This window comes from Python bivittatus, unplaced genomic scaffold (assembly GCF_059951505.1).
Source record: "Python bivittatus isolate LINGU-HERP-01145 unplaced genomic scaffold, Pbiv_v1 ctg000220_np1212, whole genome shotgun sequence".
Lineage (NCBI taxonomy): Eukaryota > Metazoa > Chordata > Lepidosauria > Squamata > Pythonidae > Python > Python bivittatus.
In genome coordinates this window covers 39,669,153-39,688,166 of record NW_028277048.1, presented here as the reverse complement: position 1 = coordinate 39,688,166, position 19,014 = coordinate 39,669,153, and the positions used below count along the sequence as shown (strand labels likewise).

Genomic DNA, 19,014 nt, shown 5'->3' with positions numbered 1-19,014 from the left:
GCTAAAATAATGTCATTTGGATAAAACAGCAAAATTCTAAATCATTTTAAAAGCTAATGTGCTTTGCCACTTCTAGGATTTAATTTCTGCCATGCTTCATGTCAGTTTAGAATAGGAAATGGATTTTATGAAGTACGCTTATTCCTTCATTACGAGCTTCCAAAACGATCAACATCTGTTGTCCTTTTAGGTTTCCATTATGGTGGAGACAGGAGTAGATGATCCCAACCTTGTTGATCAAGAACTCCGTGATATGGATGAAGATCGATTATGGGAGATGGTGGAGGGCCATCGCTACAGAATTGTGCGGGGCGTCTGTCCCAGTCGTCTGACCCCCTACTTACGGCAGGCCAAGGTGCTTGGTCAACTGGATGAAGAAGAAATACTGCACAGCCCCCAGTTCACAAACAGAGCCATGAGAGTTGGTAAGCAGGCTGGTATTGTAATGTTAATGACAGAGCGTTACACGGTAATGTGGTGGAGAGCTGAGGAAGGCATCAGAGGATAGAGAAACAGCTATAATGGCTTGTGATGTCCAGTGGGACTACTATCTTGACTCCAGCACAACACTGTCAAGGGCACCAAGAAGCCATGGCTGGTGCATAATAGCCACCAAGTTATTCTGGGACATGGGACAGTAAATTCCACACATTTGTCCTTCCTATTCCTCATAGTAAAAATATGATAAATTAATTTTTTGCTGTTCTTTCCAGTACCAAACATTTGCTAACAGAAAGGGTCACCTCACTCTGTCTAACTGTAGCATCGATGCTATCTGTGAGAAGGGGGAGTGGGGGGGGGGAGGGAAGGAAGTAGGGAGGGAAAAGAGAGAGAGAGAGAGAGAAAGAGAGAGAAAGAAATTGCTTTCCTTTGGAAGAAATAGGAGAGGTAGCAGAACCCTATCAAATCTGGTCTGTTCTATAAACTAGCCTACAGTACATACAAGATTTATAAAGTTCCTCCATCACAGGTAAATGGGGAAGTGTTCCAGTCTGAGTGGCAAGCTTGTCCTCTACTTATAGCCTATAAGTTTATTATATTAAAGTTATTATTAAAGTATTATATTTGGTAATACTGCATTTAAAAGCCAGAATAACATGTGCCTGTTAGTGGAACCAAAGGAGATTTGCAAGCAATTTTGCTCAAACACTATTAATAAATTGGTAGTGTTATTCCTGGAGGAAGGCTGAACTATTGTGTATGGCATATGTCTACCAAGTTTCTCTACCTGGATAACTTTAGGCTCTTCCCCAGTTGGGCTTTTTAGTTCCCATCATTTTACACTACTGCTCTTCCTGATCTCTTATAGGCCACATGCTGGATCTCTTGAAATCTCGTGGGAAAAATGGAGCCCTTGCCTTTCTGGAAAGCCTGAAACTTCACAACCCTGATATTTATGTACTCATTACTGGCTTGGAGCCTTCCATAGACCACAACAATTTTAGTGGTGAGCTTTTTCCATCCTTTCTACCTCACCCATTCTTGAGTTGTTTTTCTAGGCAAAACAGATGAAACTGTAAGCTCCAGTAATAATATTGTGGCAGACTGAGAGCTGATTGGCCAAGCTGGACCTGGTTTGATTCTCAATATTTGGTCTCCAGGGGAAATAATTCAGAATGGCATCTCTTCCTTACCTATCAATTCTCTTTCTGTACATGCACAACATATTCTCAGATTGCAGTAAAAAAAATATAATACAAAGCTGAGCTTTATTTAGTGCCATAATTCTGCTGATTGAAGTAGAAGCTTTATGGTGTTCAGGCCTGGGCACGGAGGAAGGTCTAAGGGTTATCTTCTTTTCTCTAGATCTGATTGAAAGCTCCCAGCTAACAGAATGCTTGGCCAAAGCAGTTAGCAGCCTGCAAGAGGAGTTAAACCAGGAGAAGCGTCAGAAGGTGTCCCTGCTCCAACACTGCCGCATACTCAAGGAAAACACTGCCCGACTGGAAGCCGAGGCTGAAAGCCTGCGGGGCATTGAGACTGAGTGTAACCGTATGAAGAGGGAGCTCAGTGCTCACTTCCATGAGGCCCTCAAGCTTAAAGATGAACTTTATGGGCTCTCTTTGCGCTACAGCAGTGCCCTTCAAGAGAAGGACCTGGCTGTTACCCGCTGCCGGAGCATGCAGGAAGAGGTGCGATAGGGGAGGGGTTTATGGAGCTTTTCAGGGTCTGTGATTTCATATTAGCAGGCCCTGGTAGGAAGGGTGAGATGGTTAGGGTTGAACTGCTGAACTTACCATGGCATTTTGCTGGTCAACAGGAGGATGACTGTAGGCAAAATGCTTGACAGAGCACCAGAATAGTTGTGCTTGTAACCTGCACTCACCTGTACCTGCCCACTTTTGTTCGGAAGTGCAATGGAATATAAGAAATGTTAGCTCACATGGATCATCTAGCTCAGTATCCTGTTCCCATGGAAACTGCAGCTGATGAAGACGAAAGATGCCGCCCAACAAACAAATGGAAAACCAAAGAGAGATAATCTAGCCTCTGAATGACTGGAATTCATGTCTAGTAAACAGTGATAGAACTGATGGGCTGTTAGGGATATACCAATTTGGGAAGATTTTTCAGGATACTAAATTTTCCTGATTTAAGGGAGAGATCCCTCAGTACCCATCTCTGAAAGATAATACAGATTATTAAAAAATCAATCTGACTAATGAAAATCCTGAGGGGGGGGGGTGTTGTACATTACAACTGAGCTTTTGGGTATTATTGACCAAGCTGGGTCTGCCTTGCTTGTGAGATTGGTACTAGGGAATAGAAGAATAATTGGCTATTATGATTTCTTTAGTATTTGCCTTTTCCCCCCCTTTTTTCCTCCGGTGCTGTGATCAGTCAGATCTTTATTGCATTTAACTGTATTTACTGGATATCAGTATGCTTCAGGTGTAGAAGAAGACAGCTTCCACTTAGTGTTTAGTGGTGGGATCTGCAACAAAATGAGGATGTGGTCCATCCTCACTTCCTATTCAGGGTTTCTGCCAGCCATGCCCTCCTCCACTTATTGAACATTCCCCATCCAAGCTTGAGTTTTGTTTTCCATTTTCTTTTTCCATTTTTTCCAATTTCTGCCAAATGGTGTTTGATTTTCTTTGGGCTATTTGGGTTGGGAGTTTTCTCTAATTATTTTTTCCTAAAAAATTGTTCTGCACTTTTGCAACCCTTGGGATTTATATCCATCTTATTTCTCAGAAGCCTTGATTTTGGTCCATTCCCATCAGCTGAATGTGCTGTGCTTAGAGGGACATTTCAGCGACATTCTTAAAGCAAGAAGCTCAGGACTGATATTGTAGAAGGAACAGCACAAACTGATAACTTTTTCAGCTCCACTTCAGTCTTGCTCACAGCTTCTTCTTCCTTTCTGTGTATCTGCAAATGGTAGCTCTACCTGATGAAGCAAGAATTACAACGAGCCCAGGTTTCATCATGCCGTGAAAGGGAAAGATCCTCAAGGATTTCTGGGGACACACAGATGCAGACAGATGAGCTCTTAAAGCTGAGAGAAGAGAATGAACATCTCAAGTCACTGGTGGAGCTGGAAACCTTCAGTCTGGTAAAGAAATTACCAACTATGTTCATGTTCTTTCCTAATAATCCTAGGAACTGCAGTTCAATAGAGCAGATGAGAGATCTGTAACACAAAATTATTAGCAATTTCACCAGATTACAATTTTTAGGCTTCTTTGGGACAAGCCAGAGGAGGTAACTTGTGAAAAAACAACACAAGTTTGCAGTAGGTAAGTAAGCCAAAAACTTTTGCACAATTTGGGGTCAGGAAATTTTTTTAACCCATTTAATCAACATTTAGCATGCCTTTGTGTAAGTCTTCTATAGCTGCACAATAATCTTTTCAGGCTGCAGTTAGGTGGCAATTGCCCTAGCTTGAGGGCCTCCTCCATATGGGTAACCTCTCCATATGTGGCATGGGACAGGGGTTGGGATGAAGACACTCCTCTAATGAGCCTGCCTTACCTGCCCAGGTGCAGAAAGACATTCTAGAGCAAAACCTTGATGATGCTCTGGAGGGCAAACAGGAACTGCTGAATCGGATTCACTCGCTGAGGGAGCAAGCAGCACTTGCTGAGAATCAGCGCAAACAGGTGAGCATGCTAAGCTATCTGAAGTCGCCTGCTTCTATACAAGAGGGAGGGAGAAAGTCTCTTTCTGTGCCTAGGAAAGCTCAGCTTCCACACGTTCAGGGATTCCCACTCTCCTTTGTGTCTACCCTACACAACTGAGGACCAGGAGGCAGCCCCAATCCTTCTCACCTCTTATGTGTGTGGCAGCAGCCATGTGAAAATTAAAAGTACCGTACTTGCAGTAAGTTGATTGCAGTAAGACCAATCCTTCTTCAGTGCTTTAAGAACAATAGAAAGGGTACTGTGAGTTAGTTAATTTGATCTGATCTAAAACAGCTAAAGAGTAGATATTTTGTAATGTTGGTTTTACACACAGAAAGCATTATCAGCCCAATAACAAACTTGAGCTACCAGTCCCAAAGTCTTAAATGTCATTGTCACCTTGGGCTTGCTAGGTGACTGTAGGCAAATTGTTTCCATCTTTGTTCTCAGACGTCAGTTTGTAATAGGAGGTTAAAGGTAATTTGGGCCACATTATGCTACTGCTGTTGTAAGGCTTGCCAATATTACATGTAATAAGAGCTAAATAGAAAAAATACAATGCCATGACTATATACTTTAATCTTGCTATATTTGTGTTTTTATGCAGTGTTGGGAAGAAAAGGAAAATACTTTAATTGAATGTCAAAAGATGAAGGTAGATTGTGAGATCTACAAGGAGAAAATCAGTGCCCTTCAGGCCCAGATAGATGATCTACAGAAAGAAAGAGATCAGGTATTAGAAAATGTGATTAGCATGGAATGAGAGCTTCCCAATCAAAGTGGCAAAAGTTTGTCAAAAGATGAGACTGGCTGGTTGGCAAGGACCTTAACACTGCTGAACATTGCAGTGATGACCAACATCCTCTCTTAAATACTTTGTGTCATGTAAAGTCCACTGGTAGAACTCAGTACCTTTGTGAATTATGAGGTTATATGGGCAAGTAAGATCCAGTCATGCAAAAATATCAGCTATGTAAATAAACTAAGAGCTACATCAATAACCTTATCAATTTTGTTTGCTGAAACATTCCCATGATAATGTGATATAAAACCATGCATACTGCCGCATTAGCAGAGTTTGAACCACTAAAGAGATTTTTGTTTAAATTTTATACTTTGCAATCCAGGCTTCATGCAGCTTCCTAGCTGTTCAATGCATCCAATGTTGCAACCAATATTATTAAAGTTACTATAGTATTTTATCAACATGCCCCCTTCTTTGGGTTGATTCCTACTATTCCTAAGTTAATTACTCAAGCTGTTTTAACTACTGTGAGAAATGTACTTGTTGTTGCCTTAGTTGATTTCTGTCTTTTTTTTTCTCCCAAAGCCTTCATATGTAATGTCCCTCTATCTAATTCCTTTAGGCCTACAATGCCAGAGACACTGCTCAGATTGAAATTTCCCAAAGCCTCCTGGAGAAAGATTCGCTTCGCCGTAAAGTCTTTGAGCTCACAAATGAAATTTGCGAACTCAGGAAAAAAACAAGCATGAGTGATTCCGTGCTTACTGTGAGTTATGATCATAGTTGGGCTTAATGAACATGCATGCCAGAGGAGAGCAAGGGCTAAATCGGTACTTCCCAAAGTGCCTCTAGCACCATCCTAATATTTGAAAGCCAGTTTCATAAAATCCAAAATGCAGTTATTATAGAATAAGTGGAATTTTCTTTAGGGTTCTCAATTTCCCCATCTCATTCCTTTTTAAGCAGCTGTTTGTCAGCCCTTCGAGGTAGTCCAGACAAGAAGCACAAACCATTTTTATCTTTATTGTGAGGTTACAGTAACAGAATCTTGCAAGTCTGAAAATATCTCTCCCCTCCTTTCCTTTTACTTTCCAGAAAACTAGTGAGCGTCCCTTCTGCTTCTGTGGGCTGAGATACCTTTGCATGCTGGTTGTCTAGTCTGCGGCTCTTCCTCCTGTCTCCCAAGGTCATTCCCACAGACCATCACACTGTTCTCCTTCTATCTTTGTATGACACACTGAACCTCACTCTTATCATATGGGATGTTAGTACCCTGTATGTACCTCCTAGTTGGTTTGCAAGATACACTGGCTTGCAACATTCTGGCTAGATTACAGGTTCTAGCTAGGACAGAATAGCATGAGCATGCTTGGAACAAAACTGAGCTTTGCTTGCACTTGTGGTATACTGCCCAAGGTGTGTTAAAACTGATACTATCCTTACTGTTAGCAGGAAACACTTCATGTGGCACGGGGTACAGCTAAGGCTGGTGACTTAATCTACATGTTTATCTTACAAAAAAGCATGAGGTGAAAGACTCAGTTGATCAAAGCTATGCTGGGCAGTGGAAGCCAATATCTATGGGCCCATTTGTTGACAATCACAGCATGATTGATTGGTGACTTGACATGTAAGCCTCACAGACTCTGTCTTGTAAACCAAGTTATTCTTCTAAAGGGACACTTTCTATTTCCTTAGCAGGTATCAAAGAGTGGGCCAGCCATCACTGAACTCAGGGAACATTGTCCAAAGAGAAAGCAGCGCCTAGTACGAATGCATGCCATCTGTCCCCGGGAAGACAGCCAGGATAGCTTCATGAGCACATCAGAGGTGTGCATTTCAATGCTCCACCCATCTCACATTCACGATCTATCTTCTTTCATTTCAAGGTCATGGGGAGAGGGGGATGGTGGGATATGGGATGTCCCTGCTCCTGAGGTCGCGCAAAGGTCTGCTGTGCAAAGCTTTACTCTTTTAGGGCATGGAAAACTTGGGAATAGCTCTGAATGGGGAAATCTGAGTTCATCCCATTGGAGTATACTGATGGCCTGACTGTCCTTTTATTTGGTAGTCTTGGTCAAGTCAAGATCAAATGGACAGTTTCCGATCATGCAGCCCAATCCCGCCTTGTAAACTTTCTCTACAGAGAAGAGCCATGCAAGACTGCACCCTTTCTCAGAGGTAACTATATCAGGTTGTCCCATATTTTGTGCTAGGTTGAGTAGGCAGGTCTGACAAAGAACATTTCTAGGTTCTTTCTGTGCCAGGATCAAATGTTTCCCTTGTATGTCTTGCACAGTGCTGAGAGGTAAAAACTCACTCCTCTAAGTCTTCATGGTCCATTGGATTCTGTATAACAAAACCCAGCCTCCAATTGTTGTAGGTATTTAGCTCCACTAGGCATAAATGAACCTATTCTAATCTCAGCTATGTTTAACTATTGTTTATGACAGGTTAAGGCAGAGGTGGGTAACCTTGTAATGGTGGTCAATGAACGCACTGTGGCAGGGCTGTGATTTTCCAGTTTTGTTCTTGTTTTTTCCTTAATCTTGGAAGGGTTTAACATGTTAAAAAGGTCCTAAAACTACATACAGTGATGCTATGTTTCTTGACACTTCATTTCACTGCAATGTAATTGGAAGGGGCTTGAGCGAGGTAGACACACACAAATGCTCTTTGGGAGCTATATGCAATTCTTAAAATGTAGGATGCCCATTTTTTGTGCAGAGGAAATTGGGGAATGCTGACAGTAATCAAGCAAATGGAATTGCTATTTCTTGCAAACCATCTAAATATTAACAGTTCTTTGCAAGACTGTTGTATTTCTAAAGCTTTCATTTCAGTTGGCTAATACACACACACACATGCACATACATACATACATACACACACATACACATATACATACATTCAATCATATAAATAATATGGGGATGTGACTAGGAAGTCCCCTGGGTCATGGCTGGAAGAGCTATGATGATCTTTTGAACTTTAAAATGTGCCTCAAGAGGCCAGATTGAATCCTTTATCCAGTGAACTAGATTGACTGTTCTCTTCCACAGCCTTCATTAGCACAGGCCAGAGCACTAAGGCAGATTCAAAGCGTTAAAGGGCTGGTCAGAAATAATCTTTGTGGAATGTACTTAGTATGTGGCCTAGCTGTGTTCACATCTAAGGGAAACAAAATGGTAGCTTGCTCATTTCCACACCTGAATGTTGCACTGATATCTGACTACGCCTTTAATTCTTAAAATGGTGTCACACATATATACCCACATTCACACACTCTCCATAATGTTTGAGGCTTCCATAGAGCTCTGGTAGTCAAAGTGATTTTTACTATCCCCTCAGCTCATCCCCCTCATCCCCCTCATCCTGAGGAAACACAGTTGTGCAGAATTTCTTCTGGTCCTAGGGGACAGATTGTTTTCCTGCCTTGTCCTGCCTCCTGGCTTCTGGAATTGCTTCAGACCCACCAGGGGCAAGGCTGCATGATGCCTTGCCATTCTACCCCCTTCCCGCCCGCTTCACTGTGGCACCAAAGGGTCAACAGCTGGTCAGAATTAACATAAGAGCATAAGCAGTGCCCTGCTGGATCGGACCCCTGGCCCACCTAGTCCAGCAGTCTGCTCTCATGGTGGCCAGCCAACTGCACAAGGAAGCCCACTGGTCTCCCAGCAGAAGGCCGTCAGAGGCAGTCCCACTGCCGTCAAGGCTAACAGCCATGGATCCCCATGACTTCCATGAATCAGTCCAGTCCTTATTTGAAACCGGACAAGCTGGTAGCTTTTAGAACACTTTCCTCCTCAATGCAAAAAGAAATTGGTGAGAGAAGGACAGAGGACAGGGAGAGGCATTGGCTTGCCGTTGGGTTTTTGTTGTTGTGGCTGTTCTCCTATTAGTAACTGGAAAGGGCACGGACTGGCAAATGTGGAATCTGGAGCTCGGCATTGGTGGCACCCTGCAGATGCTACAAAGATGCTAGGACAAGGCTGGGGGCTGTGTGGAAGTGCAGCTACACAGAGATGAATAGAGAATAAAGCAATGACAGTGACATCCAGATGCATGCATAGAAGGAAAGGAAGCCGCTGGCTGAAGCGATTGCTTTGCTCTGATGGATTTCATTTTTTTCTATTCACAAGTTGTTGTTTCTCCCTCCTTTACGTCTCCTCCTGTAGCATTTCTCAGGAGTTCCTGGAGGAGGAATTTTCTCTCACCTCATCTGAGGAGAGAGTGAGGGATCCCTCGTTTGAATACGAAATGGGGAGAGACGGTAAGAGTTTCCCACAGGGGCAGCATTTTCCTTGTATGTTCTAGCCTGTGGAAGAGGAAGGAAGATGTGCCCTCAGTAAGGTATTTGTAGACCTGCTTTTTTAGTCCAAGACAAATCCTAACACTGCCACTTCAAAGGATCTATTTGCAAAAGCCCACACAATGTAAGGGCAAATTCAAAATATAAATACAGTGGTACCTCGGTTCACAGACTTAATTCGTTCCATGATTCTGGTCGCAAGCCGAACTGGTTGCGAACCGAATCAAATTTCCCATAAGGTTCAATGTAAATAAGGTTAATCCATTTCTGAACCATATGTATTTTTTTTAACCACAAAAATATGAAACAAAGTACAGTACAGTACAGTATGAAGAGAGAGAACACTAACCTTGCTTGAGGCGACACCAAAAAGCTTCACAGCAAGTGTCTGTCTGCGACCGCGATCTCACCTAGAGGAAGCCACGGCCACGTGTCAGAGCAGGGAAGATGGCCGTGGGTTGTATTCGTCACCCGATGTGGAGTTCGCAAATGGAAGCAAAATTTTGCGAACGCTGCTGTTCGCGAACCGAATTGTTTGTGAACAGAAGCATTCGTGAACCAAGGTATTACTGTAATACAAGACACTAAACTAGTTTTAAAGATATTGTTCAGATTCAAATCTGTGTTGAAGAGAAAAAAAGAGAAGGTACAAATCAGCCTGGTGCCTTCCAGAGCTCTTGGATGTCAGCTCCCATAACCCTTCGCCAGCTTAGCCGAAATTGGGGAAGGCTGCTGTGAATGTAAGATTCCTGGGTGGTATTTGTTGATTAACCCTTTTCAGGTAAACACAGGGCCAACAGAGTCAGCTGGCAGTAAAATAAGGACTGCTAGGTGTGGAATATTTTCACTGTTTAGAATACAGTACTGATTTCAAGGGCTATTGGAATATACTTCCCCATTGAAAACACTGGAGAAGAGAGTCGTACAGCTCTCACAGAAGAAAATAACAAGAGCAATTAAAACTTCCGCAGGACTTCTTTCACAGTACTGTATATGGAAGTAATCAAGAAAGTAGAAACATATCCAAATGGTGTAAGATTGTCAGGAATGAACCATGCTTCTTCTTTTCCGGCATTTTGATTCCAGCAGTAAGCGGCAAACAACCCTGGGATACTGATAAACATATACTGCCCTTCCTCTCTTGCTCTGTGCATATTCTGATTCCAATGCTTCAAAAGGGAAGGGAAAAAAAAATGAGGGGCTGAAAACCTGTCAGCATAAAAATGGCTCCTGCTATTCAGTCTGGTTCGGGAATAGTCCCCAAAGCATTGCGGGGGGAAGAATCTGAAGACAAGGAGAGGTTCCGATTTAATTTGCACATAGAGAGAGATGTTGTGCTTAGCCAAGAAAGCAGTGGTTGTATGCCTTCAGCTGAATAAAGGGAAATGAAATTCAGCTGGATTATTCTCAAGAATTTAATGTATATAGACATTACATAATATGTACATGTATGCAGAAAGGAAATAGAATCTGCCTGGAAATCCTGTACCTTTCATTTCCTTTTCTTTCTACTATAATCTCCCATAATATGGACAGCTTATTTCCAGTTTTGCTCTTGAAAACCATGTTCACCTTCCCTCCCCCTGTTTTTCCTCCACATGGAGAGAAAATATGGGAATCCATCTCCAGCAAGGCAGGGAAAATACAATGAGCGCATGTTGAAGATTATTTACTAGTCATAGGGGCAGTTTTGCCTGATTTCAGGGAGGCTTAGGCTAGAAACCAACCAGTGATCGCTCTGCTATCATGTGTTCAAATATTTCTTCATTACAGATGGCTCTTCCCTTTGGCTCCACGTAGACCCTTGCATCTCTGAGAGGTAAATACTGTATAAAGTCCCAGGCTACAAGGTTTTGCTTATTTTATAATATCTTACAGGTATTGACAGGTCCAAAGACAAGGAAAGTGAGGTGAAATAATGGAAAGAAGGTTCCAGATGCCAGACTTCCTACCTGGCAGTCTGGACTGGAAAGGTACAAGAATCTAAGAGCTCTGATGAACAGAAGTGACTGGAGGAAAGGTTATTACAGCACAAGAATTCCAGCACGTATCCTACTTTCAGATGAGACACCAATATATAGGCAATTCAGGGAGGCAAAACCTTTGCCTGTTTCTTCTCACTTTTTTCATGTAGGAGGCCGGAAGCTTGTCTTTTTTTATGAAGGGAAGCAGTCTGTATCTGTCCATTATTTTGACAACGGTCATACCAATCAGTGTGAGAAGTAACTCAAGGACAAACTGTGATTGTTAGCAAGGAATCTATAGAAGGCAAGCATCAGAGAGAGGTATAAGTAAACTTTTATTCAGGCAAAAAAGTGTGTGATTCTATGGACATAATTACTTCTATTTAAGAGTAATTCAGTGTCAGTGGTCTGCCATGGTATACATGTGTACATGCCCACAGAAGGCTTCTCTCAGGGTTAAAATGTGAGGTCTTGAAAATGACTTTGTATTCTAGATATTTCCTCTGATCTTTCGAGACACTGCTTCAGAGCATTACTTTGGTGTCCTTTTATGTCTATTAATGTGTGGCAGAGGGATGGTCATTTATTCCAGATCTCCTAAACGCCCTTCCATTGCTGTTACTTTCTGCAAATGAATCAGCCTGGTTTAAAGAACTGCATGCCGACGGGCCAATCCACTGCTCTCTTGCCTGTTGCCTGTTCAGATCCAATAGAAATTAGAGATACGTTGTTTGCCTGATTTACAGCAGAACAACTGCTGAGGCATGGCAACATGACTTAAAACTAGAGTGTGCAGCAAAAGTCTGGATAACCACTAGATGGCAGGAACGTGTTAACGTTTTCTATTTACAATTGCCAAGGCACCTGCCAAGTTTTCTGCCCCTGCCCCACATTTTTAAATGTTATTTTAATTCAAATATTTTGAATAGGAAACTGACATCCTGCAAAGCTGACATCCTGCTATGTGATCAGGCCTGGGGTTCCCAGGGAACTGGGCGGGGGGCGGGGGGGTTACAATGGCTCCCTTATTAATTTTATCCCCTCCTGTTTTGTGTGTTTTTACTGTTTTTTATATGCAGTTGTTTTTATGTATTTATTTTTTCAAATTGTTGTACGCCGCCAGAGTCACCTTGTGTGAGATAGGCGGCTATATAAAAGATAGATAGATAGATAGATAGATAGATAGATAGATAGATAGATAGATAGATAGATAGATAGATAGATAAATAGATAGATAAGCAAGCACCGCTTTTAGTTTAAAGATTGCCACTAGCCCTTCAGGCATTCTCAGAAAATAAAAAAATGATAAAGGGCTGCAAATAGGTTTTTGCCAACAAGCCCAGGAAAAAATACAAGAATAAAACAGCAAGAGTAAGCTGGAGTGCTAGAGCATTTTAGGAGCCTAGAGAGTAGGGAGCAACCATGCACCACTTTGTCATAGGTAAATAGATATTTGTGATTGGCCATACGTACTATTTTATTACAGGTAACCCTCCCTATTATAGCCATTTCACGCAAATATCAATACCATGCTTTAAAAATTCACATGTATAAATCAATCCCATAATATTGCCTACCACTGATTTATAATATCTGATGATGGACATTTCAAGTCCAAAATAGCTTTCCTTGATCTAAATATGTTTTAATCTTCACATTGAATAGCCACAGGTAAGTGTTTCTGCTCAGTTAAGACCAGCATAGGAGCCAACCTAAAGTGGATAAAAAGCTGGAGAGATCCACCAGTGGGAGAAGCCAGAACCTATATGGACTTTATCTAGTCTGCTTTGTTCTCCTCTTAGTGTACCCATGCGCCGACGACTTGCACAGCGCTTCCCAAGCCGTATTACAACTATTGCTTTCCAAGCTAATGCTTTGCTGCAGCAGATCAGCATCATTGGGGGCAACCAGACTGGCATCTTCATTCATCAAGTCACTCCTGGATCTATTGCTGATGAGATGTCTTTGTCACCAGGCCAGCAGATTGTGCTGGTAAGGCATTCCTACATCTTCATTGTATGTCATGTTCCATGTCTCTACAAGATCCCTAAGAGGCAATGGGCTCTACCAGATGATGCAGTCCTGGCACTAGAGCAACATGACCAGTTGCTAATCACACCTGAGCAGGGCTTTGTGATCTGGGTGCATCTTGGCATTAGTGCCACTTCCTCATTGATTGAGGAAATATAGCTTCAGTTCAATTAATGCAGTTTAAAATTGCAACGTATTGCGACCTTGTGCTTTAAGGGGTAGTCTCCCATTGAAGAGGATTTTGTTTTTTCACCCCAATTCACACCTTGTTGGCTTCCCTTATAGACAGATTCTATCAAAGTTAAGAAAAAGGGTTCAAATGCAGATCGCTGGTAAGCCAGATTACAGGTCACAGGGGTTGAAAGGTAATGTGAGTTTGCCACCATAGTCACTGATAATTAGCTTTTGAAGGTTTTCACTGGATTGGTTATATTCGTAATCTCCTTCTGTTTGTACTGCTTCCCTTCAAATTACCTCTAGGATTTTCCCCTAGAAGCACATATGGATACATGTTCATAAAAAGTGTACTGTACATTGAGAAACCCATGGAACTAGGAGAGGTTGAATGATAGCTGTTTTATTTTCTGGTTTTGAGGAAAGGGGAAAGGGTTTGTTTTAGCCATAGACTTCATGGAATCAGAGGGGGCAGGAGAAGGCAGGCAATTATGGGCCAGTTTGAAAGGGCAACAAACACACTGATTGTGGCAGTTCTCTGTGCTCTGTTCTGAGTCAGAAAGGGACTGTGCTCCCAGTGTTTGGTTGACTGACTAGATGTGCAAATCATCCTAACAGTCAGGATCAGTCTCAAGTGTGTTTTAAACTAAATTGAGAAGAGTAGGGAAACAGAAAGGTTGGTCATCTGGAAAAACTCCATGACTTTGTGTGTGTGTGTGTGTGTAAAGATGACATATTTCCCTTTGGGCACGTTTCTCATTCTAGCCCCATCTCTATCCCCATCCCTGTTTAAAGGAAGAGCCCAAGGTTTTATCAGCTGACATGCAACCAGTGCTAGAGAGAGAAACAAAATAGCAAAAGCAAGCCATTCTAAATGGTGCAGATGGAGGAAGGAAGGTCCTTCCATCATGCCTGCAGCATTAGCACCTAGAACCATCACGGTTGCCATAAAAATTCCATAGCAGTTCTCCAGCAATTCATTAGAGTTTAAGGGCTGGGAAACTGTGATTCCCATACTGGAAAGTCTTGTTGGGCATACTTGGCCTGGGTTAGTCTTTTCCAGTCTGGATACCTTTCCCCTGCACAGACTTTAGTTCCTTGAATTCCCCTGCCAATGTGGCCATTTCTGAGACAGTTAAAGGCCACTCATCTAGCAAGTACCCCAGGTGGGGAAGATTAGTCTGAGTCTTGATGGAAAAAATAAATGATAGCTTTGCTATCATTCATTGGGCTACAGTCACAGCTTCTGGGAAGCTCAAAATCTACTCAGCCAGTCAGAGCAGTGATGGCAAAATGTTCAGGGCGGGATGTATCCAGGCTCAGCACTGAATTGCCTTCTGGATAGAATTTCTACAACTAGCTTGGAACAAATTAATTTATTTGAAAGTAAAGTAAGCCAGAGTTCTAGTTTATTATTAAAGAACAAGCATACTGCTTAACTGCTTTTGCATAGCTTTTTCTGCCAGTGTGAGTGGTTAAACAAACCGGGGAACCACTTCCCATAGTTTGTTTGTTTGTTTGTTTGTTTATATGTCACATTTATATAGCCGCCCATCTCACGCAAAGCAACTCTGGTTAGTTTAGCTTTGTATCTGAAATGTAATCGTTGAGTGTTGGCTTTTGGTTTGAAATTTTGGTTTCTTAGGAGCACAAAGGCCATGAATCCCAGCTCAGTTACCATGCTAAGCAACCCACAGGCAGAAATTCATTGTTCTGCTTTGCTGTTCTTGCTTATCAGAGGATCAAAGTAGGAATGATTGGGCAGGCTGCACCAGTTTGCAGTAGAAGAAGAGAGCCAGTTTGGTGTAGTGCTGAAGGTCCTGGCCTAGAAAGCAGACGGCTGCGGGTTCTAGGCCTCCCTCAGGCATGAAAGCAGGAAGATTAGCTATGTTTGCCATCTTGAGCTGTATATAAAAAAGGTGGGATAAAAATAAAAACAATAAGCAATAGTTCATGAATTATGAAGGATTTAGACTTATTGATACATCCAAACTGGCCTAATCTCAAGGCAGTAGCTGAGAAATTGTCAAAATGAGATTATACTGGGCAGTGAATCATATATTCCATAAAAATGAATGCAACTCCGCTCTAAGCTATATAGCTCAGCTTCCAGCTCCATTGTGGTACCTCTTTCCCTGTCAAGCTGTTTGGTCATTAGACAGTGTCAGGGGAAAAACCTCATTAAACATGGGAGATGGACACACCAGAACATAAGTCACTTCAAAGTCCTAAAAGCTTTATTAAATGTTAGTTCAATAAGCAAGTAAAATTCAACCAATAGCATACAAGGTACTTACTTAGATTCACATTGCAATGAGGACCATCATGAGCAAGCGGTCAGGTAAGACAGCTTGGCCAAGTGGCCCCGACCCCCTTTTTGCAATCCTTTTTATCCTCAAAAACCGCAGACCACAGAAATGACTCCCAGGATTTGCAACTGAATCATAACGTCCTTGGTGCTAATTTTACCACACTTCCCTGTTCCATTGTTCCTGTCACACTCCTTCTATCAGCACTTTACCTTTTCCATCTATTTTCTGGCTTCCTGTCCATGACTGAAAACTTTAGTCCACATAGCAATTTTATTTATTGCTCTGTAATTGTATTTATTTTATTTATTGCTCTTTTCCCCCCTCACAACAGGTTCTGTGAAAGTATCATTAATATGGGAAGGGACTTTCCTTTCTCTGAGTTGACCCAAGTTGCAATTGATTGACCTCCCCATCTGTTTGTTTCTGAGTCTCTTTGATTAACATTTCAAGTTCTTTGAATGTATAGGTGGATTATGGAGTCATGGAACCAGGTTTCAAAGCTGTCCTAGAAGACGCAACTCTTGAGGAGGCTCTTTGGGTCCTGAAAAGAGTGAATGGATTCTGTTGCTTGTCTGTGAAGCACAACATGGAGGGTAAGGATATTTGCTTGTCTCAGAGATGGGCCAGGTCTGTCTCTCTAAATGTGGCTGAGCTGTGACTTCCATTAGGCCTCATGATAAGCCATACACCTAATAGAAATTGGGCTTTGTTGACAGCTCTGATTATCCATCCCCAGCCTACATGATTGCTTCAAAATGCAAAAATCATAATGAATGATTCAAGCATGCTGGTGATCAAGTATTTCTCCCTCTTGGTGGGATCCTGCAATGAAGTAAGGCAAATAGATTTGTGAGTACCCCTAAGAGTGGCATGCTGGGAAACAACAAGAAGCTTTCCTTACTATGCCACTGAAGTTAATGTAAAAGATTTAATAATGGGGTGGGAGATATTACAGAGAATTGTGCTCTGTAATAATTAGTATGAAGGAGGATCTACTCAGTGTTTCCACACGGGAATTCCTTCCCAGCATTTATATGTTTTTCTGAATCCCAAGAAAAGTCAGTTGAGAAATCAGGAAAATGGGAAAAAGTATTACCCAGGGTAAGCATTGCGAATGCTAGCCAAGAGGTGCCCTCTACCATTCTGGTTGTAGATTTTGGAAGGTGGGGGGCTTTCTTGTAGGTCCTCACAGAGTTCTGAGGAACACTTTCTGCTTGGGGCTGCCACCACCCAAGCTGGTACAACAGATACCGCTGCCAGATCTACTGTATGCAGGGAGAAAACGGGGCCAGTCTAAGAGGTTCTCAGCTTTGGTACCAATTGGATGGCTTTGAGAGTGCCTTCCGGTCACATGTTATGAAAAAGACAGAATAATGTGATTTTGGGAATTCCTGGGAATTCCAGTTTCTTGATCCTGAATCTTGAAGATTAATTGGAAATTGGAAACAGTAGATGTACTCTTTTGATTTCTCTGCCTTGGGCATCAAAATGTCTTCAGCTGATCTTGGTATCTCATTGGACATGAGTATGGAATGTAAAGACCTGTTTGGGAAGTAATTGTTGTGCTCTCACTTGCTCACCCTCTGCTCCACCTGACTTGGGCTGTTGCTACTTTGATTCACAGTTTCCAACAAACTTCATCTTACTAGGTTACAAGAAACTACTGAGTGACCTGAACTCCAAGCTGGTGACATCTGGTGACTCTTTCTATATCCGTTCCAACCTATGCCTTGAGAGACAGGGTCCTAGGGAACTCTCGCTAGGATGCCATGACATTCTGCATGTCACTGATACTATGTATCAAGGCCAAACACAGTGGAGTGCTTGCCAGGTGAATCCTTATACCATGAAAGACATGGATGCTGGCACCATCCCCAACTATTTCCAGTAAGTATAATAATCTCAACTGATCTGCAGGGAACAGGGAGTCTTGTCTGGCTAATGCAGGGGTGCATATCTGCTCTCTTCTGCCTTACGCATTTCTGTCCCCATTTTTTGATATAGGGCACAACAGCAACTCATTGCTGTCATTCAAGAACTGGCCCAAAAGAGCATGGTTTCCCGCAAGGTAATGAGGCAATCTTTCCTCCACACTCTGCTTTGGGAAGTTAAATTTGCAAGTTAATTCAGACTACAAACTAAACTACAAAAATACATTTCCACCAAGCTGGACCAAGATGGGGGCGAGGAAGAGAAACTCTACGCAATGCTACATCACTGATCTCCCTCCACACAGACAACCTAGGAAATAACTTCAAATGGGAAACAATAGCAATTTTAGAATTATCAAAAAATGCAAAAGAATTCTTTGAAGAATGGCACACCAACCAAGCTGCAATCAACAGACGTAGACTTAACCCTATGTAAGGATCTATAAAAGAAATGTAATCAATGACTTCATTCACATGCAAATTAGTCACTACCCATAGAACTCCCCCACCCAGGCATACATATAACTGACATAGTAGAAAGTTGTATTCAACCTCACATCCCCCACGTCTCCTGCACTGATGATATCATAGTAGTAAGCCAAAACTGTAGCTCAGAGATCTCAACACAATAGGCTAACCCTGAGCTCCAGATATGCTACACTATCACAGAATCTGTAGCCGTACTAATATGTGGAAGGCACCTGGGTGATAATTACTTGAAACGAAGGCTTGGCATGAAAACCCTTTGGGGACATTGTCCTAAGACAACTTCCCCAAGGTTGTGACCTCCACGTGCATTGAACTTCAGCCAACTGCTGCCATAACTCCTGGGCCAGCTCTGTACATTCTGGGTTTAATATAACATCTTCCTTTTGCCTTCAGAATTCCAGTTCGCAACCCAAGTTGGTGCGTATTGTGAGCACAGAAAACAGAATCAATCCACTTTGGTCAGCTATGGAATGTAGTTTCTCAGATTCAAGCAAGCCAAAAGGCAAGTTCAACTAGTCCAATATTGTTTGTAGTTGTTAAGAATTTCCATGGTTGCGATCTATAGATATTTATCTAGGTAAATTTAACACAGTGGAGCTTTTCTTTTTTTTTTAAGTATACATGCCAAGGATTGCACCATAAAGTATCTGTTGGGAATAACTAATGAGATTGCCCCCCCAAAAAGGTCCCTGAGATTTTCTAGAAGCCAGACCATTTTCTAGAAAAACCATCTTGCTGTAGTAACCAGGTTCCTTATCATAGACCCACTGCAGCTATTGTGTTTCTGGGTTTTTATATTCCTGACAGGAATTCTAAAGAACCTTGAAGTTGATTGTTCCACACAGAGAATATGAAATGGGGCAATTTAATAAATGCCTTCAAATATGCTTTCTTAAAATATAGCTAAGAATCAAAAAACAAGCAGTGGA

At 42.1% G+C, this 19,014-nt stretch overlaps 1 protein-coding gene across 3 annotated transcripts in view; it reads left to right on the top strand.

Annotated features, from left to right (window-relative positions):
• The window catches only part of CARD14 (caspase recruitment domain family member 14), a 29,265-nt gene that overhangs the window by 6,726 nt on the left and 3,525 nt on the right, over nucleotides 1-19,014 (top strand). Inside the window, exons 2-17 of one of the 3 annotated variants that reach the window (XM_088138385.1) lie at nucleotides 191-425; nucleotides 1,310-1,447; nucleotides 1,807-2,132; nucleotides 3,389-3,559; nucleotides 3,987-4,106; nucleotides 4,735-4,860; nucleotides 5,495-5,638; nucleotides 6,574-6,702; nucleotides 6,944-7,053; nucleotides 9,051-9,145; nucleotides 10,958-11,003; nucleotides 12,951-13,140; nucleotides 16,132-16,258; nucleotides 17,315-17,552; nucleotides 17,670-17,733; nucleotides 18,479-18,587. In XM_088138385.1, coding sequence (XP_087994511.1) covers nucleotides 191-425; nucleotides 1,310-1,447; nucleotides 1,807-2,132; nucleotides 3,389-3,559; nucleotides 3,987-4,106; nucleotides 4,735-4,860; nucleotides 5,495-5,638; nucleotides 6,574-6,702; nucleotides 6,944-7,053; nucleotides 9,051-9,145; nucleotides 10,958-11,003; nucleotides 12,951-13,140; nucleotides 16,132-16,258; nucleotides 17,315-17,552; nucleotides 17,670-17,733; nucleotides 18,479-18,587 — 2,368 coding nt within the window. Of the gene's footprint in view, nucleotides 1-190; nucleotides 426-1,309; nucleotides 1,448-1,806; nucleotides 2,133-3,388; nucleotides 3,560-3,986; nucleotides 4,107-4,734; nucleotides 4,861-5,494; nucleotides 5,639-6,570; nucleotides 6,703-6,943; nucleotides 7,054-9,050; nucleotides 9,146-10,957; nucleotides 11,004-12,950; nucleotides 13,141-16,131; nucleotides 16,259-17,314; nucleotides 17,557-17,669; nucleotides 17,734-18,478; nucleotides 18,588-19,014 lie in introns of those variants that run through there. The other 2 variants (XM_088138384.1, XM_025170868.2) reach the window with 2 other exon arrangements.